The sequence below is a fragment of the Syngnathus scovelli genome, chromosome 14 (genome assembly GCF_024217435.2).
Source record: "Syngnathus scovelli strain Florida chromosome 14, RoL_Ssco_1.2, whole genome shotgun sequence".
NCBI classification, from domain to species: domain Eukaryota; kingdom Metazoa; phylum Chordata; class Actinopteri; order Syngnathiformes; family Syngnathidae; genus Syngnathus; species Syngnathus scovelli.
The window spans coordinates 11,682,322-11,709,495 of NC_090860.1; the positions used below are offsets into that span (position 1 = coordinate 11,682,322).

The 27,174-nt window shown below is 43.8% G+C and overlaps 3 protein-coding genes across 4 annotated transcripts; 2 read left to right on the forward strand and 1 right to left on the reverse strand.

Annotated features, from left to right (window-relative positions):
* The first annotated feature begins 10,878 nt into the window (after positions 1–10,878).
* Positions 10,879–14,247, forward strand: bdkrb2 (bradykinin receptor B2). Its single transcript, XM_049741026.2, has 2 exons — positions 10,879–11,914; positions 12,642–14,247. Exons 1-2 carry the CDS (start codon positions 11,895–11,897, stop codon positions 13,678–13,680), a joined length of 1,059 nt encoding a protein of 352 aa, XP_049596983.1. The 5' UTR covers positions 10,879–11,894; the 3' UTR covers positions 13,681–14,247.
* A 437-nt stretch (positions 14,248–14,684) lies between these two features.
* On the forward strand, positions 14,685–17,868 carry bdkrb1 (bradykinin receptor B1). Its single transcript, XM_049741281.2, has one exon. It carries the CDS (start codon positions 15,447–15,449, stop codon positions 16,515–16,517), a length of 1,071 nt encoding a protein of 356 aa, XP_049597238.1. The 5' UTR covers positions 14,685–15,446; the 3' UTR covers positions 16,518–17,868.
* A 641-nt stretch (positions 17,869–18,509) lies between these two features.
* On the reverse strand, positions 18,510–26,912 carry kcnk10b (potassium channel, subfamily K, member 10b). Of its 2 annotated transcripts, XM_049741025.2 has the most exons (7): positions 26,384–26,912; positions 24,255–24,670; positions 21,698–21,815; positions 21,152–21,312; positions 20,871–21,063; positions 20,656–20,798; positions 18,510–20,577 (listed from the first exon to the last, which is right to left on the reverse strand). In XM_049741025.2, exons 1-7 carry the CDS (start codon positions 26,436–26,438, stop codon positions 19,945–19,947), a joined length of 1,719 nt encoding a protein of 572 aa, XP_049596982.1. In that variant the 5' UTR covers positions 26,439–26,912; the 3' UTR covers positions 18,510–19,944. The 2 variants fall into 2 exon arrangements, with proteins under 2 accessions (XP_049596982.1, XP_049596981.1); XM_049741024.2 differs by lacking the exon at positions 26,384–26,912 and having other exon boundaries at positions 24,255–25,918.
* Between the last annotated feature and the right edge of the window lie 262 nt (positions 26,913–27,174).

Genomic DNA, 27,174 nt, shown 5'->3' on the forward strand with positions numbered 1-27,174 from the left:
GGTAGTTTAACTACCGTGTATGGTAGTTTTTTTTTTCACCAAAAAAAAAAACAAAACAAAACAAAAAAAAAACGGTAGTTTAACTACCGTGTATGGTAGTTTAACTACCGTGTATGGTAGTTTTTTTTTTTGTTTTTTTTTCACAAAAAAAAAAAAAACGGTAGTTTAACTACCGTGTATGGTAGTTTAACTACCGTTTTTTTTTTTTTTTTTTTTTTTGTTTTGTGAAAAAAAAAAAACTACCATACACAGTAGTTAAACTACCATACACGGTAGTTAAACTACCGTTTTTTTTTTTTTTGGTTTTTTTTTTGAAAAAAAAAAAAAAAACTACCATACACGGTAGTTAAACTACCATACACGGTAGTTAAACTACCGCTTTTTTTTTTTTGTTTTTGTTTTTTTTTTTTGTGAAAAAAAAAAAAAAAAAAAAAAAAAAAAAACTACCATACACGGTAGTTAAACTACCATACACGGTAGTTAAACTACCGTTTTTTTTTTTTTGTGAAAAAAAAAAAACTACCATACAACCCTAGCTCTTACCCTAACTCTACCTCTAGCCCTACCTCCAGCCCTACCCCTAACTCTAACCCTAACTCTAACCCTAACCCTAACCCTAACCCTACCTCTAACCCTACCTTTAACCCTACCTCTAACCCTACCTCTAACCCTACCTCTAACCCTAACCCTAACCCTAACCCTACCTCTAACCCTAACCCTACCTCTAACCCTACCTCTAACCCTAACCCTACCTCTAACCCTACCTCCAACCCTACCTCTAACCCTAACCCTAACCCTACCTCTAACCCTACCTCTAACCCTAACCCTACCTCTAACCCTAACCCTACCTCTAACCCTAACCCTACCTTTAACCCTACCTCTAACCCTACCTCTAACCCTAACCCTACCTCTAACCCTACCTCTAACCCTAACCCTAACCCTACCTCTAACCCTACCTCTACCTCTAACCCTACCTCTAACCCTACCTCTAACCCTACCTCTAACCCTAACCCTAACCCTACCTCTAACCCTAACCCTACCTCTAACCCTACCTCTAACCCTAACCCTAACCCTACCTCTAACCCTACCTCTAACCCTACCTCTACCTCTAACCCTACCTCTAACCCTACCTCTAACCCTACCTCTAACCCTAACCCTACCTCTAACCCTAACCCTACCTCTAACCCTAACCCTACCTCTAACCCTACCTGTAACCCTACCTCTAACCCTAACCCTACCTCTAACCCCACCTCTAACCCTAACCCTACCTCTAACCCTACCTCCAACCCTACCTCTAACCCTACCTCTAACCCTAACCCTAACCCTAACCCTACCTCTAACCCTACCTTTAACCCTACCTCTAACCCTACCTCTAACCCTAACCCTACCTCTAACTCTAACCCCACCTCTAACCCTACCTCTAACTCTAACCCCACCTCTAACCCTACCTCTACCTCTAACCCCACCTCTAACCCTAACCCTACCTCTAACCCTACCTCTAACCCTACCTCTAACCCTAACCCTACCTCTAACCCTACCTCTAACCCTAACCCTACCTCTAACCCCACCTCTAACCCTAACCCTACCTCTAACCCTACCTCCAACCCTACCTCTAACCCTACCTCTAACCCTAACCCTACCTCTAACCCTACCTCTAACCCTACCTCTAACCCTACCTCTAACCCTACCTCTACCTCTAACCCTACCTCTAACCCTACCTCTAACCCTACCTCTAACCCTAACCCTACCTCTAACCCTAACCCTACCTCTAACCCTACCTCTAACCCTACCTCTACCTCTAACCCCACCTCTAACCCTAACCCTACCTCTAACCCTAACCCTACCTCTAACCCTACCTCTAACCCCACCTCTAACCCTAACCCTACCTCTAACCCTACCTCTAACCCTACCTCTAACCCTACCTCTACCTCTACCTCTAACCCCACCCCTAACCCTACCTCTAACCCCAACCCTACCTCTAACCCTAACCCTACCCCTACCTCTAACCCTACCTCTAACCCTACCTCTAACCCTAACCCTACCTCTAACCCCACCTCTAACCCTAACCCTACCTCTAACCCTACCTCCAACCCTATCTCTAACCCTAACCCTAACCCTACCTCTAACCCTACCTCTAACCCTACCTCCAACCCTACCTCTAACCCTACCTCTAACCCTAACCCTACCTCTAACCCTAACCCTACCTCTAACCCCACCTCTAACCCTACCTCTAACCCTACCTCTAACCCTACCTCTAACCCTAACCCTACCTCTAACCCTAACCCTACCTCTAACCCCACCTCTAACCCTAACCCCACCTCTAACCCTAACCCTACCTCTAACCCTAACCCTACCTCTACCTCTAACCCCACCTCTAACCCTAACCCTACCTCTAACCCTAACCCTACCTCTAACCCTACCTCTAACCCCACCTCTAACCCTAACCCGACCTCTAACCCTACCTCTAACCCTACCTCTAACCCTACCTCTACCTCTACCTCTAACCCCACCTCTAACCCTAACCCTACCTCTAACCCTAACCCTACCTCTAACCCTACCCCTACCTCTAACCCCACCTCTAACCCCACCTCTAACCCTAACCCTACCTCTAACCCTACCTCTAACCCTAACCCTACCTCTAACCCTACCTCTTACCCTACCTCCAACCCTACCTCTAACCCTACCTCTAACCCTAACCCCTGGAAACCCCCTGGAAACCCTTTGGAAAACCCTAACCCCTGGAAACCCTTTGGAAAACTCTAACCCCTTGGAAACCCTAACCCTAACCCCAGACCCTAACCCTCTAACCCCCTAACCCTAACCCCAACCCCAACCCTAACCCTAACCCAAGCTGTAACTCTAACCCTAAGCCTAGCTCTAACCCTAGCTCTAACCCTAACCCTAGACCCTAGACCCCAGACCCTAAAACCTAACCCTAACCCTAATCACTAACCCTAACCCTAACCCTAACCCCAACCCCAACACTAACCCAACCCTAACCCTAACCCAAACTGGAACTCTAACCCTAACTCTAACCCTAACCCTTGCACTAGCTCTAACCCTAACCCTAACCCTAGACCCCAGACCCTAACCCTAACCCTAACCCCAGACCCTAACCCTAACCCTAGACCCTAACCCCAGACCCTAACCCCAGACCCTAACCCCAGACCCTAAACCTTAACCCCAGACCCTAACCCAGACCCCAGACCCTAACCCCAGACCCCAGACCCCAGACCCTGGAAAGTCCTTGAAAGTCCTTGAAAGTCCTTGAAAGTCCTGGAAAGTCCTGGAAAGTCCTGGAAACCCCTGGAAACCCCTGGAAACCACTGGAAACCACTGGAAACCCATTGGAAAACCCTAACCCCTGGAAACCCCCTGGAAACCCTTTGGAAAACCCTAACCCCTGGAAACCCCCTGGAAACCCTTTGGAAAACTCTAACCCCTTAGAAACCCTAACCCTAACCCCAGACCCTAACCCTCTAACCCTCTAACCCTAACCCTAACCCCAACCCCAACCCTAACCCTAACCCAAGCTGTAACTCTAACCCTAAGCCTAGCTCTAACCCTAGCTCTAACCCTAACCCTAGACCCCAGACCCTAAAACCTAACCCTAACCCTAATCACTAACCCTAACCCTAACCCTAACCCCAACCCCAACCCCAACCCCAACACTAACCCAACCCTAACCCTAACCCTAACCCAAACTGGAACTCTAACCCTAAGCCTAGCTCTAACCCTAACTCTAACCCTAACCCTTGCACTAGCTCTAACCCTAACCCTAACCCTAGACCCCAGACCCTAACCCTAACCCCAGACCCTAACCCTAACCCTAGACCCTAACCCCAGACCCTAACCCCAGACCCTAAACCCAGACCCTAACCCCAGACCCTAACCCCAGACCCTAAACCTTAACCCCAGACCCTAACCCAGACCCCAGACCCTAACCCCAGACCCCAGACCCCAGACCCTGGAAAGTTCTTGAAAGTCCTTGAAAGTCCTTGAAAGTCCTTGAAAGTCCTTGAAAGTCCTGGAAAGTCCTTGAAAGTCCTGGAAAGTCCTGGAAACCCCTGGAAACCACTGGAAACCCATTGGAAAACCCTAACCCCTGGAAACCCCCTGGAAACCCTTTGGAAAACCCTAACCCCTGGAAACCCCCTGGAAACCCTTTGGAAAACTCTAACCCCTTGAAAACCCTAACCCTAACCCCAGACCCTAACCCTCTAACCCTCTAACCCTAACCCCAACCCTAACCCCAACCCCAACCCTAACCCTAACCCTAACCCTACCTCTAACCCTACCTCTAACCCTAACCCTAACCCTACCTCTAACCCTAACCCTACCTCTAACCCCACCTCTAACCCTACCTCTAACCCTACCTCTAACCCTACCTCTAACCCTAACCCTACCTCTACCTCTAACCCTAACCCTACCCCTACCTCTAACCCTACCTCTAACCCTACCTCTAACCCTAACCCTACCTCTCACCCCACCTCTAACCCTAACCCTACCTCTAACCCTACCTCTAACCCTAACCCTACCTCTAACCCTACCTCTAACCCTACCTCTAACCCTACCTCTAACCCTACCTCTACCTCTAACCCTACCTCTAACCCTACCTCTAACCCTACCTCTAACCCTAACCCTAACCCTACCTCTAACCCTAACCCTACCTCTAACCCTACCTCTAACCCTACCTCTACCTCTAACCCCACCTCTAACCCTAACCCTACCTCTAACCCTACCTCTAACCCTACCTCTACCTCTAACCCCACCTCTAACCCTAACCCTACCTCTAACCCCACCTCTAACCCTAACCCTACCTCTAACCCCACCTCTAACCCTACCCCTAACCCTAACCCTACCTCTAACCCTACCTCTAACCCTACCTCCAACCCTACCTCCAACCCTACCTCCAACCCTACCTCTAATCCTACCTCTAACCCTAACCCTAACCCTACCTCTAACCCTAACCCTAACCCTACCTCTAACCCTAACCCTAACCCTACCTCTAACCCCACCTCTAACCCTACCTCTAACCCCACCTCTAACCCCACCTCTAACCCTAACCCTACCTCTACCTCTAACCCCACCTCTACCGCTAACCCCACCTCTACCGCTAACCCCACCTCTAACCCTAACCCTACCTCTACCTCTAACCCCACCTCTAACCCTAACCCTACCTCTAACCCTACCTCTAACCCTAACCCTACCTCTACCTCTAACCCTACCTCTACCTCTAACCCTAACCCCACCTCTAACCCCACCTCTAACCCCACCTCTACCCCTAACCCTACCCCTACCCCTACCTCTAACCCTAACCCTAGCTCAGACCCTACCTCTAACCCTAACCCTACCTCTACCTCTAACCCTACCTCTACCTCTAACCCTAACCCCACCTCTAACCCCACCTCTAACCCCACCTCTACCCCTAACCCTACCCCTACCTCTAACCCTAACCCTAGCTCAGACCCTACCTCTAACCCTAACCCTAGCCCTAACTCGCACTAACCCTACCTCTAACCCTAACCCTACCTCTAACCCCGATCCTCGCACTAACTCTAACCCTAGCCCTACCTCTAACCCCGACCCTCGCACTAACTCTAACCCTACCTCTACCCCTAACCCTACCTCTAACCCTAACCCCACCTCTAACCCTAACCCTACCTCTACCTCTAACCCCACCTCTAACCCTACCTCTAACCCTACCTCTACCTCTAACCCTACCTCTAACCTTAAGCCTACCTCTACCTCTACCTCTAACCCTACCTCTAACCCTACCTCTAACCCTACCTCTACCTCTAACCCCACCTCTACCTCTAATCCTAACCCTACCTCTAACCCCACCTCTAACCCTAACCCTAGCTCAGACCCTACCTCTAACCCTAACCCTAGCCCTAACCCCGACGCTCGCACTAACTCTAACCCTAGCTCTAACCCTACCTCTAACCCCGACCCTCGCACTAACTCTAACCCTAGCCCTACCTCTAACCCTAGCTCTAACCCTAACCCTAGCTCAAAGGAAGTGTATCGTTATATGGTTACACTAGCAACTGTGTTGCAATTGTTTTGGTCGCTGGGGTGAAAGCCCAGAGCACTAACCACTACCCTATGGAAGCCTTGCTCTCAGCGCATGGAACATGTATGGTTTTATGGAGCAGCTCACAAGCCACTAGATCAGTGAAGAATATTTTGGTCCCACTGAGATTCGAACCCATGTCGCTGGGGTGAAAGCCCAGCGCACTAACCACTACCCTATGGAATCCTTGCTCTCAGTGCACGGAACATGTATGGTTTTATGGAGCAGCTCACAAGAAGACTAGAGCAGTGAAAAATGTTTTGGTCCCACTGAGAGTCGAACCCGGGTCACTGGGGTGAAAGCCCAGAGCACTAACCACTACCCTATGGAAGCCTTGCTCTCAGTGCACGGAACATGTATGGTTTTATGGAGCAGCTCACAAGAAGACTAGATCAGTGAAAAATGTTTTGGGTCCCACTGAGATTCGAACCTGGGTCACTGGGGTGAAAGCCCACAGCACTAACCACTACCCTATGGAAGCCTTGCTCTCAATGCATGGGACATGTATGGTTTTATGGTTACACGAGCAACTGTGTTGCAAATTTTCTACGGTAAAAATTTTTGGGTCCCACTGAGATTCGAACCTGGGTCGCTGGGGTGAAAGCCCAGAGCACTAACCACTACCCTATGGAAGCCTTGCTCTCAATGCATGGAACATGTATGGTTTTATGGTTACACGAGCAACGAGCAGCTCGCGCGACTAGCTGAAGACTCCACAGCAGATGTCATCAGAACACGTTGTGTACACGAACACCTAGCAAAGTACAATTTAAAATGACACTTTCGAAGTACCCAAAGTTAAACTAACAAAAGAAAACCCATAACAAATAAAACTTACACAAGAAGAGCCCTAACGTGGCACTTAACAGCTGTCAGTGTCAAATGCAAAATGTAAACAAGGACCGTGTGAAAATTAGGTCAATGCAATCTCCGGTTAGAATATGTTATTTTGTAGGTATTAACAAGTAGAATAGTTTTAAATCAGTCACAATTATTTAGGCAGATAATTATGGGATATTTTGGTACACTACACGAGGTAAAAAAAATAATAAAATAAATAAATAAGAAAGTGTAGCGAAGAATCTGGTGAACGATGCTTTTGAACAAATATTTTGAGTGAACCGATTCTAAAGATTCAGTTCACTTGAGAACTGGAATGCACATCACTAGTGCAAAACAGTGCAAAACAGTGCAAGCAATTGTAGACTGCCGGTCGAAATAGCCGACTGGTTAGTGCTCTTGCTCGGTAAGAATTTGGTTCGATCCCAGGTGCGAGGAAATGCTTTTGTTGTGCAATTAACCCTTTATTTATTTATTCTCTCTTTTTTTTTTACCTCGTGTAGTGTACCTACACATATTGTCATATAAAGCAGTTAACCAAATGTCTGATTTTTATGTTTTAATTGGCGAATATAAAAACAAGGAATAAGACGCCAGACAAGTTTTAACATACATGTTTATTAAAAATAATAATATTAAAAGCACATTTCAGCATATTTAGGTGTATGCATACACGTTATTTAAAAAACGACTATAAGTCTTATACTACGATACAAGTGTTTACCAGCTCAGTGGCCTAAGAGGAGAGTGTCCGCCCTGAGATTGGGAGGTTGTGGGTTCAAACCCCCTGCCGAGTCATACCAGTGACTATAACAATGGTACTCATTTCTTCCCTGCTTGGCACTCAGTGTAAGGGGTTGAAATGGGGCCCCCCCCTGCTGCTCACGACCATTTTAACTTATAAAATCAAGATTACCCAAATAGAAGCATAATCTTCCCGTTTTTGCATAACGGCGCATCCCTTCATGCAATCAAGTTAGCCGCTAGCTTGGAGAAAACGTGCATAGAAGAAGTGGTGGTTCAGTGAGTGGTTCTTGTTTTCTTTCCTTGGCAAATCGTAAATCGACATTCTGGCTTACATAGTCGACGCCAGGAGGGAGTCGCAACACGTTCACTGACTGATCCGTTGATGCACGGGAAGGAAGGCAGTTGACCCATTGACAAAGTCAGGATTCGCTCCCTCACTGATCCGTTCTCGTGATGAACTGGAAATGCAAATCACTCACTCACTGACTCGTTTACTCACAGATCCGTTTACTCGGTGAACAGGAAATGCAATTCACGACTCGTTTGTGAACAGCAAGTTACGTCATTTTCTTCCTCGTTTTGTTTTACGGCGAGGTGGCACCAGCTTCAATGTGCATTAGTGACACCTACTGGTTGAAGTCATATGAACTGAAAAAAGAACGAACCACGAGGAACCCAAACCCTGTGTTGCAAATTTTTCAATGATAAAATACTTTTTGGCCTCATCGGGTTTTGAACACGAGTCGCCGGGATGAGAGTCCAGAGGACTCACCACTACACTATGTAACCCTCATTTAATTTGTGATTGACAGTGACGAGCAAATTGGCTAAAATGTCTGGAGCCACTTATAAGCACTTATATGTGTGTTAAAACAACAACAACAACTTGCTTACCTTAAAGCATCCAAACATCGCATGACAGCTGATTCTGAGCTCACATCAGGCAATTTGAACATTAGCCCCTCCTCTCCAGTTAACATGGGCGGGTCAGATTAACGCGTACCCTCGCTGTTGTTGGCTATATTGAACATTTTCTATACTTTACTATGTGTCACGATAGCACAGCGATTAAGATTCCGTCACTCCAGCAATTTTTACTTCTTTGCGTCACGGGTTCAAGTCCCGTTGATGATTTTTTTTTTGTGTTTGCTATTTTTTGCAGCCAGTCGGAAATGCAAACGAGACGTTACGTTCAGCGTTTTTTTTTGAGAATTTGAACAGTTTTGGAATCAGGGAAGTTCCAAGTCGTCCAAGTGTGACGAATCTGTAGTCGCGAAACACAAAACTGTGCAACAACTAAGACGTGTTCCTAATACTTTTGACCATATGGCGTTATTGTGAGTTGTAGTAAAATGTCAGCGTATCCACTATTTTTCCCGTACACTTGTCTTTTTGAATCAAAGTGACGACAATAGTTGCCATGGTGGCGAGAAATTCCGTCAAGAGATACTCGACGGCCTGCTTCACTGAGAGTATCGCCATGTTGTCAAAAGTCATCCCGTCAGTCGTCGGGCAGTCGACCGTCTTGACGCTGACTATGTCGCCTGCCAGTCTGCATCAAACACAAAAGACTTGAAAAACTGACATTGATGTCCTTGTCTATGGGACCATAGACCATAAACCCCCCCTCAACATATTTGGGGTTAGCTCTTCATAGAGTTCACAGGTCGAATTGATGATTATCTGCATGACAGTTGTATTTAGAAAGCTTTTTTTGTAATACGACACTGCCCTCTGCTGGATATACACGGAAAGACATCCTAGGAACTCCTCAAGGGTCAAACACGTTGAGAATTTTGCTCTTCAGTTTTAGAGCGCTTTAAGAAAACTCCTTAAATCTAACAGTTCAAATATTCAAGGGTCAAACTAAGTTCACCTGGAAGGGTTAAAGTACATTTTAGGTTCATCCTAAATCATCCCTAACTATTGCAGTCAAGTATTCCCATTCAAGTGGATGGTTTACATCTCACTCTCTAAACTATAAACGCCCTGGGCCAGAAACATCTTAAGCATATGCATGTTTATTTATCACCCCAGTCCAAGTTTTTCTTTTCATTACACGCTGTAATGATGTCGCAGACACTGAAACCCAAGTGGAGGAAAGTACCCGAATGGAGACACTTAGCCTATCCAACTGGTTGTATGGAGCCCAATTGTGGTTTTCATTATAGAGCCGTAAATATAACATGAGCGGGGTGGTCCGTGTGGTTTGCGTCACTTTGCACGGTATCCAAATCATTGAGATGAGCTTTGTTTCCATGACAACCATTTAGCGGCATCTCACGCTGTCAAGTTCGATTGGAGGTTAGCTTTGTGATTCCAAGCCAGAGCTTAGCTTCCTCCTCAAAAGCCCCACGACTCTGGCAGACAGCTGTGAAAACAGCCGTGGCAGCGCCGACTCCAAAAGAGAAAGGAGTTATGAAACAAGCCGCAGGGAAGGGAGCGGCTCGGCGTAATCGAGCCGAGCGCCTTCGAAGCATGTTAAACGACTATACAGACGGAGTATGTTTTGGAAGAGGAGCACGGGCCTGACTGCCCCCTCATTGGGCTGCATTACGGCCCACTGCACACCAGTGAGACATAACACACTGGTTCCATAATTAGTCAAGAGACTTGTCACAACAAACATGTGTCCAATATGTAATAAAAATCATCTTATAATTGTCTCTAGCGGAGCAGGCCACTCAAATTACATTTGACGCGGCATGGGAACACAAAGCCTGCGGTGGGCGGGGACTGAGTTCGGCTCATGATTAAAAATCGTGAGGTCTCCCTGTCACTGAAAATAAATATACAAATAAATAAAAATACAATAGAAATAAACCAAGTGTGAAAACAACAAATGAAGGGTACGTACTTGTATTGTGGCTTTATCAGTGCTTAGTCTAAATTCATTGGAGCCAACAATTGACTTTACAAATTTTATTGAAGTCGGTAAAGATAATTTACACCACTCGTCTGGTTTTTGGCGGCATGAGACAGGAGGACTGAGGCTCCAAAAAGAGGTGGGAGTTCAACATGGCAACATGTGCATGGAACATTAAGTAAGCAGTCCAAGAGGTTGCTAAGTAGGGGGAGCTGCTATGTTCTTGAGATTCATCTCAACATTTCCCTTTTTGTTTTTCTCCATCTTAAGTGTTTTGTGTTCCTGTTGCGCTTGTGTTGACGTTTGACTTTTTTTTTTTTTTTTTTTTTTTTACAGTGCATTTCAACAATGAAATGTCAGCTTTAATTTTTTAAGGCGGAACCCTCGATCATCCATGTTAAACACAACTGCGACATCTGATTGTGTTGCTAATCTCCAAAGTTATAAAAAGCTAATCTCAAAGTTTTAAAAAGGGCAACACAGGAAGGACGAGGAAACAATTCATCCGAAAGTCTCAATAAATCGCTCTCTCGAGTTTGGTACAGTTACAGGAAGCGAACTGCGGGTAAGAGATTGGTGCCACTTTCCGGACCTATGAAGACTGAACACAGATTTTCTTGAGCCATTTCGGACCGCACTTTCTTGTGGTCGTGGATATGACCAAGAGGTTGTGTCTTGACTGGTCTCAAACACGGAATCAAAACCCAAAACGTCCTTTGGGAGCAAATGCATTAGCCGTAATGAGCAGCGCTGTGAGAATTGGACGGCTCACAAATTGCTCCTAGAAATGTTAACCTCGAGATTGCACTCGCTAAAAGCACCACTCATGCTCATGATGACTCGAAACTGAAGAGGGAGAAACAACAGAAGTCTCAATTCTTTTTAGACTAGCGTCAGAAAAAAAAACATAAAACTTGCCCTAAATGTTCTTAGTTTTTTAAAAAATAAAGATGTCATATTTGCAAAAGAAATATTAAAATATTCAGCGAATCAAATCTGCGCCACAACTTAGACCACCAATTAGCCGGTCTAAGATTGAGTCTATTTATTTTTCATTTAATTCACAAATGCAAATAAAGAACATCTGCACAAGTACAGTCACTAAATTAACACAGTAATTCCAAACTATGACACGATAACAGTAACGTACCAAAAATTCAGACATGATGTTACGGTAAGTCAGTGAAAATGTTAGCTGGAAAAATAGAATTGGAAGGAACATATTTTGGCTGACATCACTTCAGCTCTAGTTTCATTCAAACGAGCCAGTCACACAAAGACTGGGCGGGGAAGGGGAAGCTCGTCCGACAGCGCGAACTGGCATCTGCACACTTCACATCTGGACGGAGTTTACTCAAGAGGGAAATGGCTCTTCAAACTACAAGGTAAATGCTTTCACATTTCACATATTTATATCATAATGTTAAATTTATTACTCCTGACCGGACTCTCTGAGCAGAATTTTACAAATGTTAAGCATTTTCTACATTGCAATTAATCATGAAAACTAGAATAAAAACTTTTTACCACACGATATTTTTTTAACATGACTGCATCTAGCCATATAAAACTCCATTTATGTTAATCTAGATATTCTGTGCATAGATAGCTAATACTATTGTCCAGTGCATGATGTCATTAAACATGTTTTCAGGGAAATGAGTCAAAGAAAATTTTAAATATAAATATTTAGCACAGTCTCTTCAGACTAAGTGTTGTCATTATTCCGCTGACGTCGGCTTATGTAATCAACCAAAACAGACGAGCAGCACGACATTTCATAATGTACCGTGTCCAATTTAAATCCCCCTCCGGGGAATTACAGTCGTGCAGACCCGAGCCGGTTGCTCATTATTGCAGCTAATTCTAATCTACTGTATATGGCGTGGACATAAATTTGCACGCTAATGTAATTAGACAGCTCATACAAAAACACACGACTGTAATAATCTAATTGACATCCTGTGGCTCCTTTTTGAAGAGGTTAATTTTTATGATTAGAGTTTGATCATTTGGTTAGCCAGCAGGCTAAGGATTTATTGTTGAGATTTACAAAGAGATCGAGATTGGATATTTCGTTGATATTTTAGGACTTTTGCTTCCCCTCTGTAGAATGCCAGAGCTGAACACCACCGCGCAGGTAAATTGGAGCCAAAATGCCAGCGTGGAAAATAACTGCATCGATCCCGACGTTTGGCACGCGCTGACAAGCAGCCAGCCCGTCTACATGGCGGTCATCACCGTGTTGGGAGTGGTGCTCAACGCCTTTGTGCTGCTGGTCTTCTGCCTCCAAAAGAAGTCGTGCACAGTGGCGGAAATCTACCTAAGCAACCTGGCGGCCGCCGACCTCATCCTCGTGTCCTGTCTTCCCTTTTGGGCCGTCAACATTGCAAACGATTTCAACTGGCCTTTTGGAGTGGCCCTGTGTAAAATAGTCAACGCGGGCATCAAGATGAATGCTTACAGCAGTATCTACTTTCTGGTTCTGGTCAGCATGGATCGCTACCTGGCGCTAGTTCACCCCATGTCACACGGGCGAATGCGTCGACCAATATACGCCAAAGTGGGCTGTCTGCTAGTTTGGGCCTTCAGCTTGTTGCTCGGCGTCCCGACGTTGATCTTCAGGCAGGTCAAGTATTTTGAGGAGTACAACGTGCACGCCTGCGTCTTGGATTTCCCCAGCCGCGCGGTGATGCTGCTTTGCGACGTGATGCTAATTTGCTTTAGCTTCGTCATCCCCATCACGATCATCTCGTTCTGCACCGTCAAGATCATCCATGCGTTACGTAAGCCCTCCGTAGATAGGTTCAACAACGAGAAGAGCGAGCGGAAGGCCACCACGCTGGTGCTGGTCGTCCTGGTTGCATTCCTCGTCTGCTGGATACCGTTTCACATCGTCACCCTGCTGGATGTGCTAATGAAAGCCGGCGTGATGAAAGGGTGCCACTTGGAAGCCGCCATCGATATTTGCAGCCAGTTTTTCGACTACCTGGCCTTCTTCAACAGTATCGTCAATCCCATCTTGTATGTTATCGTTGGGAAAAACTTCCGGAAAAAAGCTCAGGAAGTCTGCAAGCAGTGGTCCGTCAGTAGCTTCACGACCACGTCCACGCGTTCGCACACATCTGCGACGTTGAGGACGTTTGCGTAAAGATCTGAACTCTCCCAGATGTTCAAACTGGAAGCTTATGCATGTACAAATTGTGTTTTGATCGTAAAATCTGTCCGTTGATGAAGTACAATCCAACTGTCTCCAAAAGTGTTTTCCTGAAGTGCATTTAAACGTTTGAACAGGCAAATGACTCAGTCATCGTCCATAGTTTCCAGTGGTGACACGCCATGGTGCTGCCTGCCTTTTTCTTACAATCAAGCAACCCACTCAGTTGACTCAGAGGTCTGTAGGAGGCTGCGCAGACACTCCCCAAAATAAAGCCATGGAATACCAAAAAGGCAGTCAGCCATAAACCACATACCAGGGTAGTGGACTACCACGAGATTAGCTAACCTCAAAGTAGAAAATAAAATTTCTCGCATGTGTTTTTGCCAATCTTTTACAATGACGCTGCCATGCATTGTTTTTGTACTATAAAATAATCGTTATTGATTACATGAGCAAATCATTTTTTAATATGATAATCATACTAAACCAAGTGCCTGCTTGTATTTATTATTAAGTGATGGAAATGAAGTATAAATTAAAAGCTGCATTTGCACAATCTAGGTGATTATGGCTTTCATTTATTTCATCATCAATCTGAATGGCTTCATTTTGTCTAACTGTATTTTCCAAGAAATGGTAATTACAGTAAAAATATCAACAAATGGGGAGTATATCAAATTCCCTTGTTGCAGAAAAAAAAATCTGCTTTGGCATAAAAAAGTTGTACAGAGCTTCAAAACTGCATGATTACACACTAAATCAAACAAGCAAATATAACCACCCAGAAAAAAAAAAATGGGTGTGTTGCCTCGGGAAGGGTGTCTGCTGTAAAAAGTGTGCCAACCACAACATGCCAGTAACTTGCTGTGACAAGCAGTGTTGCCACAGTTACAACTGTTTATGGATATATATATATATATTTTTAAATTAAGAACAAAATAAAGACGACCTTTCTTGACGTAACATACGTTTATATTTTGGAGTCCACTCGACACAAACAGCTACTCTCTTTTGTAAATAAAAATTTAGGTGCAATATGGATCTTAACCGCTAGGTGTCACTACAATGCACATAACTACCTGAATGACACGTTATTGCACCTTTTCATTAAATCTACTTAACAGGGACTCCATCAATTCAGGGGTGTGTCATCATCATGCTTTTCAGTGACTGCACTTCTCAATTAAGTTTGAGATGACAAAATATGACTTCCTGTTTGTGTCATGTTAATTTTGTCAACAGTTTGACAAATTGAGCACATTTGTTGCACTGAGAACATTTTTCCATTTAGGGCCATGTAGTAATTCACAAGTTGGGGACTGTTCATAAACAAGCTGCCGTATCGGGGCAGTGCAAGAATGTGGCTCTATATACAAAAAGGTTTCCTCGCTCCACCTCTCCTTCCACTTGCCGCGTCAATGCGTATGAGCAACTTGATAAGCATGGTAAGAACTTTTCATATTTCTTTGAATAGTTTTAAAGTGTGGGAAGTATTTATGGAAGTAATGTGACTGAGAAGAGGAAACATCTGTTAATTGAGTCAGCATGTTTAGTCATAGTGCATGACCAAATCACATGATATATATTTTAAGACGGCAAAAAAAAGCAAATCATGCTGTGACAGCACTTGCTTCAAATCGGATAGAAGTGATTTATTTTTAGGATGTGTTTTGAATTGTATTAGAGTGTTTTAGGATGAAATCTAGGCAATTAGAAGGGCTCATCATTAAAATTTGTGTTTTGTCGCTGTGAAGACGATGGAGCCCACCACACTGCAGCCAGAGGCAACTTCGTGGTCCGAGAACAGCACCCTGTTAAACTCTCTCACATCCGCGGAATTCCTCATCGTCCGCACCATCGTCCCCCCTTACATCATCGTCGTATCCGCGCTGGGCCTCCCTTTGAACGCCTTCGTCCTCTGCGTGTTCCTTTCGCACAAAGATTGTCTGACGGTGGCCGAGATCTACCTGGGTAACCTGGCACTGGCTGACTTTGCCCTCCTGTGCGGTCTCCCCTTTTGGGCCGCCAACATCCTCAATAATTTCAACTGGCCGTACGGCGACACCTTATGCAAGATGGTCAACATGGTCATGACGGTGAACCTCTACACCAGCGTCTACACGCTGGTCATGATCAGCGTGGACCGCTACCTGGCCATCGTGAGGACCATGAAAGTGAGGTGGCTCCGACGGACACGGTCCGCTAAGATCATTTGCGTGTTCCTCTGGATTTTGGGGCTAACGCTCAGCACGCCTAGCATTCTCCACAGAAAGACGGTAGACTTTGAAGAATTCCAGATGACAGCCTGCATGTTGGACTACAGCCACGGTAGCGCGTGGAAGTTAGCCAACCAGGGTCTGTTGAATGCCGTCGGCTTTGTTGTCCCCGCTCTGGTGATTGTCTCCTGCAGCGTGGCTATCCTTAAGACTTTGCGACAGAGAAAGGAGAACGTAGGTCTCAAGGATGTTAATGACACCAAAGCCTCGTTTCTCTTGTACGCCGTCACTCTGCTATTCATCCTTTGCTGGGGGCCCTATCAAGTGTTCACCTTCCTTGACACGCTCTGTGACATCCACGTGCTGGATATCACAACGTGGTCCCACACTCTGGATATCGGGGGGCAGGTCTCGGCCTACCTCGGAGTCCTCAACAGCGCTCTTAACCCTGTTCTCTACGTCCTCTCCGGGCAGTACTTCAGGAAGAAAGTTAGGGCCATCTATAGAAGGGCTCTGAACAATCGCAGGGGATCGGACATAACCACCTATCAGCTCTCTGTCGTGTCCACTTACATTCAAAGACCAGAGCAGATTAAGCCTGTGGTGATTTAGGATGATAATCATCTAACCAAAATCATCAAAATATTATTAGTATAACAACCACAATAGTCAAAATATAGACAAATATTTTGTAATGAACATATTTACAGGATAAATAAACATTGCACTACGGTACATGAAGTGCAATGTAGCATTTTGGCCACAAGAGGTCACTGTTGATTCCGGCAGAACTCACAACGCAGAAAAACAAAAGATTACCCTGAACATCTATCTTGATCCTTGAAGTGGGTGAAATTCAAATCTACTTTTTAGAAGTGTGATGGGTTCCAGGACATTTCAAGTGGTATAGGACACGTGATATTTAGAAACATTCGGCTAGCATAGAACCCAAAGAGTTAATGCTGGGTTGTTGTTTTATTTATACCTGGAGGTAAACAAGCATGATTTATTCCCTCGACACTACACGCATGACACTTGCTAATGAGAAAAAGGCCTGATGAGGTGCATGTGCAATGCCATGTGAGTGCTTCTCCTCCCTGCATCCCCTTTTCCATCTATCCATCCATCCATTCGTTTCACATAATGCGTTTCATCTCAATAACGGCAAAAAAAAAAAAAAAAAAAAAAAAAACCTGCATCAGCACAACCCGGTGGACCTTCAGCCTTAATTTTTTCATTCTTTTCCTCTGTCCTCTACACGTTGATCTTGTGGAGGTTAGGCTCAATTGATTTGTGTGTTACGGATAATGAAGCGTTTTTTGCACAGGTGTTGGCCATAATTATGGAAAAAATTATTAAAATAATAATTCTTGCAGCTAAAAAAAAAGGGAAAACAGATGAGGAATATAGCAAAGAAGAAGCATGCAATGAAAAATATTACGCAATACAAACTAATAGCATCACATAGTTTCATGGAAAGTATCAGCTGTGTTGTGTTTACCTTGTTTGATTCTTTTTTTAACTTCATGTTTTTCCATCATTAAATTTGGCACAAAAAAACTTACGTAACTCACGTTTTGAACAAATATATTAGTAAAATAAATTATATTTATTTGTATTTTTTACTAGTTTCATTTTTTACAGGATGGGGGGGTTCTTTAAATGCTAATAAATATCATTCTGATAAAATTTCATGCTGAGCTTTGACATGTAGAATTAAATTGATAGGGCAGCTCAGTCAGTTTGAAATGATATGAAGCAAGCTGAGCTCCTGCAGGCAATCGTCTCACACATTTTTCTCCTCAGCATGTTCACACCTCTTCCTCCTCATCCTGTTTCTACATCCTCCTACTGCTGGTGCTCCTAGATGAGGGCAAATTTTATCAAATGTGGTTTTTTTTTTCTCTGTGTCTTTGATAGATTTCTCAAAACAGAATTGAAATTGTCAAAAGTAGTTGTTCAAACCTCACATCAGTGTTAGTTGTACAGGTAATAAATACATAAATAAATAAATAAATAAATAAATCGTTGTGCAGGTTTTTTTTTCTATTTGCAGGATGTGTACGATAAATTAGAGTGTTTTCTGTGAAAATTTATTTTCTCTCTTAATCCAAACGAATAGCAGGTCAATAAGTAAGTGCACCCAAAACATGATGGATTCACAAGAAAAACGTGGGCAAGAGCTGGAGCGAGATGTCTCCAAATGGAAAGAGGGGTCACGTCCACCTTGGAAGAACACGATTTATAGCCATCTCACTCCCCTTGATTCATTTGTTTTGAGGTGTTGCCAGCTGGCTCACACACATTTGGACGCACGTGACTGCGGGCATGCACGAACTTCAGGCTAGTCCGCATCACGCTAATTACATCATGGTTCGTTTTTCCTTTAGGGGAATAAAAGGTGCATCAAACTTGACATTTTTAAATAAATAATACAAATAGAAAACTAATTCTGTCCTTAATGAAGGGCTGGAGATATCAAATAAGTTTCAAAGTGTAAATGTTGAGAGTTTAGTCACTAAAGTCTCAACATTTACACTTTGAACAAAACAAAAATAGAAAAGCTGACGTTTGAGATGTAAATATAAGGAGAAGACGACGGTATTGAAATTTCTTTTGCCATATTTATTATCTGCAAAAAAAAAAAAGGCACTGGATACAATTAATGTGAAATTTTCATTAAACGTTCACAAGAATCTTCACAGGTCATGGTCATCTAGAGGTTATAACCATAGAGCCCATTGCTGTGTAGAATTTAGAATGCCAATAATCAATTTGATGAGTTCTGCAATGTTAACTAATTTTTTTTTAACCACGTAAATCCATTTGAAATGGTCCACTTTTGAAACAGACTTGAAAATTGAGATCCTTGGGAAACCATTTCATCACGGAATTATTTTGATTAACTGGTGAAGCCTAACTTTTAACAATCAGTCAAATTAACTGATTATTATAGTCGTCCCAAGTTGGGTATTACAGATATCGATATTACAGTGTTGAAGATGAGATGAATAATTTATAACAAGTGCTCCAATGGTTTCAAACAGGCAAAAACATGCTTAGTGTACAAAACTGTAGTGTTACAAAAAGTAAGTGGCCATCCATCTTGATTTCTTTCCCGCTGAATTACGAGAGAAGTAGTACATTGCATTTCAAAAATACACAATTCCATGCGCAATCGATAAGACTGATCAGCATGACGCGGTTTATAGTCACTTAGCGTGTCTTCATTGATCCTCGTCCTCTCCCGCCGTCCACCATGTCTCCAGCAGCGGTCCGAAAATAGACAAGGCGTTACGTAACGACAAAGTTGAGATCGATAGCACACCCTGAAGATGGATGATGATGTAGATTCACATGTCCAAGTTTGTTTTCTTAACATCGTATTGGGCAGAAGCAAGCTAGCCAGCTAGCGACACCGCGATGAGAGCCAAAATAAAAATATTTGCGATGAGGTATTGAGACTCCAGACACGAAGTCTCCTTGGTTTTGCTTTGTTGTTGTTGTTGTTTTTTTTTGGCAACAGGTTTTGCTGCCCGTGATTTTATGGCACCATGACAGAAATTCCCGGGAGCAGCTCCAAGCTAATTGAGGAAACGGAAAAGGCACATTTCTTCGATGCCTGTGGACTTCTGCAAAAAATGTAGGCGTACAAAAGGCTTGCCAGCGGGATAATAAACTCAAGGGTTATTTTTATACCAGACAAAACCTGTCCAGGTTTTGGACCTGCTAGGTTTGCCAAGCAAATAGTAAATTAGTCTGGTATGCTAATGTTCACCTTGGAGCTCTCCTTGAAGTCCAGAAATAATCCCAAGGCGGTACGATTTTTCTAGACGCTACCTTGGGGGCAAGCTTGGACTGCTTTGGCAAGTCGATAATCTTCTCCAGGAAAGAGGTAATCAATCGGGTTTTTGATGGTTTCGGTATGCCGCTTGTTCAACTTGAAGGGGTCCTTGAGAAATCCAGATATATTTCTGATTCTGATGAGTTTCTCAATAGAACTCTATCCTTCCGTTAGACGAGTGTCTCCAGAGAACGCCTAATCGTCCTGTTGTTGAGACAGTTCCGGTATGCACCCGTTCAATTTGGAGCGTTCCATGGAGTACTGTGACAGGTTTGTCAAACTGGTGTTCCTCTCTTTCCTCTCCCGGTTTTCCTCGTCGGGCTCGCAATCGCCTTCCGCTCCCTCGCCCCGCTCTTCGTCAACCATGGCGTTCCCGTTTCCAACGCTGATACTGGCCCGTCGATCGTCCCCGGGTATATTCCTCCGGATTTCTCGGCTCTTGCTACGCCTGGCCAACTTGGTGAGGGAACCAAAGCGCAGGTTGAAAAGGTTCTCCTCGGACGAGGATGCCGTCTGCGGATCGACGCCGCAGTGCTCGTAGGGCTCGCAAGCGCCTTTCAGCCTCAGGTTGTTCAGCTTGGTGTCGATGCTCTCCTGGGACGAGGTCTTATAGCGGCCGGCGTCCAGGCTGGCGAAAACAGCCCTCTTCTCGGGCGAAAGCATGTCTAAAGAGTGTGCCCGCTGCTCCAGACCTAACTGGCGGCGCTCCATGCTACGGATGGTGGCGGCCCGCTGGAGCTTGTCGTGGATCTCCACGCTCAGGCGCCGCCGCGTCTCTCGGAACTCAGCTCGGACGTTCGCCTTCCATTCGGCTGCGTGAGCAGCAACCTGAGAAAGATTTAGAAGTTCTTGGTGGTTCTTTGACTTGTAATTGGGTCCTGAACCCTGCCAGACCTTAACACCCACCTCGTCTTTGGTCTTCTTGGACAGCACTCGAAGCCAGTCTCCGATCATGCTGAGGACGGCTGCAAAGTAGGCCAAACCCACCAGGATCCAGAACCACACCAAAGGCTTATACCATTTCATGTAGTCAATCCTGCGGTTTCCTCCTGGGAAAAAAACAAAACAATCCATCAGGATGGTATCGATGATTGCGGCCACACGTCAGATTGAATACAAACCCGCCACGTAGTCGCCGATCCCCACTGTGGTGAGAGTGATGACAACAAAGTAGATGGCGTCCAGTGTGGTCCAACCCTCGATGTGTTTAAAGATGACAGCGGGAACGGTGACAAAGACGATACAACCAGCGAAGATAAAAAGGATGGTGGACGTCACTCGGATCTTTGTCTGGCTGATCTGTTTGTGCTTTTGCTGTGTCGGGGAGCAATTTCAAAGAATCATGTCAAAACAATGACGGCTTCACTTGCGCCAGACAGCGTGATGATTTGTCAATACTCACCCTGAAGATCTTCTCCACCCTCAAAATGCTCTTCACAAAGATAGTGCCCAGCTGATCTCCGATCCCGGCCAACAGGAAGCCAAAAAGAGGAATACCAAATATGGCGTAGAGGATGCAGAAAATCTTGCCGCCCACTGTGCTGGGAGCGATGTTGCCGTAACCTGGAGAAAAATGACATGCTGCCCTTTTGGTGGAGAATCAAACCCGACCTTGCTGACATGTTAACGAAACACAATTTGAGCCTTAATCAGGACATCAAAAGGGGATGGAAAAGAAATGGTGAGTGGGGGGGAGAGGACATTAAGACTAACATGATGGCCTTATGCAACATAATCAATAAAAGCTCTTATGTAACGTTCCTGCAGGGATGGGTCAGACCACAGAAAGTTATGATAATTAAGTTGTCCTCAAGGGAAAAGACATTTGTCTTTGGCAAAGGGACACTGACGAGCTCAGTATGACTTTGGCTGCATCGAAAATTTGGATTTCATTTATCTATCTGGTTCTCAAGATTTTTGAGAGTTCAAATGTTTTTCTTTTAGGTACCGATGGTGGTGATGACGGTTCCAGCAAAGAAGAATGCGCTGCCCAGGTCCCAGTAACTGGAGTTGTAGGAGGTGTCGCCGATGGGACTCACCCCGGCGCTCACAGCGTCGATGGAATGCTGCAAACACACACAAAATGTTGATTTTTGTTTTTTTTCCCTGTGCTTGTTTGTGCCAACTACTTTCTTTGTGCATCCGTGGAAAAAAACAATTTGCAGCTTTGCATTCACCGTGACATTATTCACGCCTGTGCTTCATTACGGTGCCATAAAAGCTCTCCATCTGCTCTCGTTCTCTCTCTCTCAGTGTTTTGTGTGAATTCTTTGTTATCCTGTCGCCATGGCAACATGCACTTTGGCTCTTGCTTCAAATTACAAAGACAACGTATTTATATTAACAATATATTATATAAATAAAAAATAAAAATAAAAATAAAAATAAAAATAAAAATAAAAATAAAAATAAAAATAAAAATAAAATAACAAACAAACAAATATATATATTATATTTATATTTAGATGATTAATTTGACATAATACACACAACTTAATTGGAAAAAAATGAAATATTTTTGAGAAGGGGACATAAAAATAAACACGTGAAAATGCATTTTTGTTCTGGTTCATCCAAATGAACACATCGAATGTAGTGCACCCTCATTTAGGGCCGCCCCCGCACATTCTGTGCAAGTTTTTGGAGAGCGATTGCCTTATGAAAAATGCATCTACTCTCGTGACATACATTTCAAAGCAAAATAACGGACCTCTTCAAGCGCACATACTGCTATTTATAGTCGACTGCACGTTTTCACTTTACTCCAAAACCAATTTTAATTTTCGTATCTATATTTAGCCGAAATAAAAATCTAATTAAACTCAATAACCTATTTCCAGGGTTGTGGGATGGCCGTGCAATATGTCTGAATATTTTATGAGCTGTTCTATTAATAGCCCTCTTCTGTTTGCCTGCCAACATAGTGCTATATTGAAAATGTGGAAAATCTTTCTCAGTGCACGTGCACTTTGCAGGCACGAGGACTCCTGAATGACCCTTTTGTTTTGAAGTCTTCTGCATTGCAGCAAAACATTGTGGTTTGTGGCAAGACATTTCATTTTGAAGGCCAACACTGTAAATATAAAAATACTGCTCATTGAGACGTCTCAATTCCTTTCAGCTCATCAGTACAGCGCTAATACTCGGCTGTATCAAATATGATTCTTTGAATGTACTGACGTAATGGTGCTGCAGGTGCTCAGAATTTTGACTCATCATTAAATGCAGCTCATAAATAAGCACACGGCGTCAACGTCACATTGTGCCACAACGTGCGTCAGCCCCGAGTCCTTGGCAGGGGGAATTATAAGGATGAGTATCGTGGGGGGGGGCACTGAAAGAGCAAAATGTGGCGAGGCAAGCATGCAGTGTCTGTCATTGATTTTTTTCTCGTAGCCATTCGTTTTCCTGAGGCTCCTGTCTTCCCACGCAAAAAACGATGAATGAATTGCCAGCGCACCGCACCGTTGAAAGAACACAAGAATATAATGCAACCTTCAATGGAGCAGCAGCATTATTTATTTTATTTATTTGGTTTCAGATCTTTCCGTATCCTACAGAGGCGTACTGAGGCATAGTGGCCAATTGTTAAAAAAAAAAAAAAAAAAAAAAAGGTTTAAGCTGTCCATTGCAGCTTTAATTATAGTTATAGCCAAAGTCTAATCATTCCTTCAGCACTTGAAACCCATTAGTTAGCAAATAGGCTGTTAGCGTTCACTTCCTGCTGGCATTTAGCCCGTTAGCGTTCCCTTCCTACCGGTGTTATATGTTGCCGCGCGTGTCTCGAATCGGCTCATTTGCCCAGCTGCTGCTTCTGGCACGGCAGGAGGTCTCCCACTCCTGCCTTGTGCAATGAATAATTGATTCCCTCCGGACTCCTCCTTTGCCTAACACACCACGCTAAAGGTTTTCATTTCCATCCTCCTGCCTTACATGAGATGCTATCATTGATTTCTACAACAAACATCTGCTATAGCATCTTTGTGAGACCCTGAGGTTAGTAAGGAAGAGGAATAGATGCTTGTGTGGGTGGGTGGACACGGAGTATAAAAATATAGATGGAAAGCACAGACCAAAATTCACCAGTGCTGAAGATGTTAACATCAAGCTGGGTTGTTCTGGTGGAAAGTGGGCCACTCCAAATTGTACATGCTTGGTCCCCTCTGGGTCGGGGTTATTGCAAGTTTAAGAAGATGTCAAGAGGGGTGTGATTATTTTATTATTAGTCTGACAAGTGGTGAAGAGACAGAGAGAGAAAGAGAGAGAGAGAATCTGGGCCCAGAAGTGAAAGCCAGCTAAGAACTTTAAATGCCAGTTGTTCACATCACGCAATACTTCATTCTGTTCATTCTGTTATCTAATCTTTTCTCCCCACAGACAACTATAATGTTGTGTTATGTAACTCGTGTTTACCATCAATTGTCAACACGTCACTGAGCATTATGGCTTGTCTCAAAATGCCTCAAGTTATGATTGAGCTTCCAGCTTGAACTCTTTCTACTCACCTGTATGAGATCCTCCAGCTCGTCGGGTGTGACGCACGAGTGTCTTGCCAGGAAGGAAGCCTTCTCCAGGGTGATGCTGGTCTTCTGGTCGCTTTCAAACGGCTGCTCCAGCGCCCTAAAGGTCAGCCCTCCACACACCAGGTACAGGACCACCATGACGAAGACAGCCAGCACAGTCTTCCACTTCATGACCGACTGCAGAGCCGCCAGAGAGCCGTCGCAACCAGTGTCCATGCTGGCCACCACGCTAGCCGAGCGTGACGAGATGGACAGGCGAGGCAGGGTGCAGTGGCTGTTGGTTTTGGGTTCACAGCCCATCGGGTTCTGCATGGTGGCCACGCTAGCCTGGACCAGGCTGGACTTCACCACACCCGGCTGGGGCTTCTTGGGAGGGACCAAGTTGGACTGGACCGCCACTGGAAAACATCGAGAGGACAGTTTGTAGTAGATGTGTGGAGATAACTTCATTTCAGCCTGCAGGCTGCGATACCAAAAGCAACCTTTAAATTGTCTCATCATCTGAGGAATGAGTTTTAGGCGCTGCGCATTAAAGCCATTAGTCAAGCGGAAGGGAGCCTCAGAAGCCTGTCGGCGGCCGTTGCCTATACGGCTAATGGAGAAGAAAACCCCGTCACCATTTATGGGACTACATTAGATGAAAAAAAATATTCTGACGTACATTAAGCATGTAAATATGTAAATCATAACTAGAAAGGATTTTATTGAAATTTATCACATAGGGGTCAATTTTTTTTTATGCTTAAGGATAAGCATTAACCACGCCACTTTGCCAAATGAAACAAATTTGTTCCAGACGCCTTTTTTTTTGTTTTTGAAGGCTGATGTTTGATGTGACATGTGCACACACACACACACGAGCACAATAGAGGGATGAGTCAAGGACATCCAGGAAGCGTCCCATGCACACCCACAGCACTTATGAATCTTGTTACTTTATCCTGGTCGGACTACTGAATCAATTACGACTAAGTGATTTTACTTTCTGTTCTCTCCATATTGACAGCCGCAGTCTATATTTAGAACACGAAATAAACGACAACTTTAAAAATGAAAGCAGAAAGACACTCAGTGAATTAGTAGTCAGGAATGCATGCGATGAGGTCATTATGACGGGAAGCTAATCGTACAAAGACATAAATTGTATTCTGTGAAAGCGAAAATGAATTAGAATGTGCATGTTATGGAAATTAATGTACCTTTAAGTATGGTGATAGTTTGAGGAAGAACTCAAACTCAATTTATGGGAACATTTGGTTTAGAGGTTGCTCTGCATTCCAGACTGGATCGGGTTCGCCCTTCCACTGAACTGTATTGTAATATAAATTGTATTAACGTTGCTTGTGACGCACGCATCCATCTAAAATCCAAGGCACTAACTCTGCCGCCTATTGATTGTGACTAATTGAATAAGGCTTGAGTGCAAAACCATATTTGCGTCTGATATTCCCTCTTCATGGGGAGCAAGCTGAGCCTCACAATAATATGAAGCTGCTGTCAGTATTGGCTAAGGTAAATTGTTGTTTTTTTTGCACAAATGTGGTGATTATTTTCTTGGACTTACAATTCAATTAATTTTTGACACTAACAGTGTTCCAACAGCTCTAAACAAGTAAAATAAGTGGAAATATGAAAGTGGCCTTATTTTGATTTCGAGTTTTTCCCCTAAGTCATTACTTCCGGTCACAAAATAAAACAAATTAAAGATAATCGTTGTCACGTCACTTATTAGTAAACACAACACTCAAAAATTCAAAAGAGTTTAAGGTGCAAAACAGCATTTGACTCGTCTATTTGACTCGTCAATCTTCCGATTGTACATGCTTTTGTTTTGAAATAACTTTGGTATATTTGCCAACTTGCTATTTTACTACAATTTAGCACCTGTGCATTATTTAATGCAATTTTAAAAGAAAGGTATTTATATACTGTGCATTGTGTAGTTCTATACAAAATAAATGCAATTCAGAGTATATATTTGAAGAGTAAATGACAGACGTATACAAAAAACAAATAAAAAGACACTACACGTATCTATACTCACGTCTGTTGTACGTGCTTTCATTCCAGTGATTGTTTAAATTTAAAATCATACAAAAGTATGTACTGACCTTGTTCGGGGTCCCAGTTAACTTGTTTCCTCGGGTTTTCTATTGGGAATTTCATCTTTAAAAAAATAATTCTAACAAATTAATAAATTAAAAACGTCGGTGAAATAAGGTGACCGTTTCAGAAAAGCAAAGCATGATTAGAAATAAAAATTCCCCACATCTTCAGACTTCAGCATGTCTTCTTTTAAGGATGTGTCTGCTAATGACATACGAGCAAATAACCGCATTGTCTGCTGTTCGAGTGTCCCCTCCTTTTTTCTGCATTTCGTCTGGATCAAGTGAGATACTTTTGTTTTCAAGCGAGGGAAAACCGCAAGTCACCCCATACAAACACAAATGCACGCACACAAGGGACTGGCAAGCCCGGTGGGTGCCCACCCAACTTTATGCACTCGCCTCGAATAGAACAACGAGGGCGTAGGCAAAAAAATAAAAGGATGCTCTGCTTCCTTTATCGCATTCCCAATGGTTCTCAAGCATGCATGAATCTACTCTCCAGCGTCAAAAATCTATTTGCAATACTTACTCTTGTGTTTTTTTCCAGGCAGGCGAAAAAAAAATATATATATATTTTTTATTCCTTCATCGTAGCAGGCAGCCGGTGAGTGTGTGTGAGCACATGGTGCAAAGCGGCGAGTCACGCCCAACCATTGGTGGACCTCCACGGTGACATCATTCATATGTATGAGGAGCATATGCATTATTCATGAACCTTTAGACCTTTAAGAAAAATATACAGGCTGCAACATATGAAATAATTAATTATTAGGATAATTTGAAGAAAAAAATCT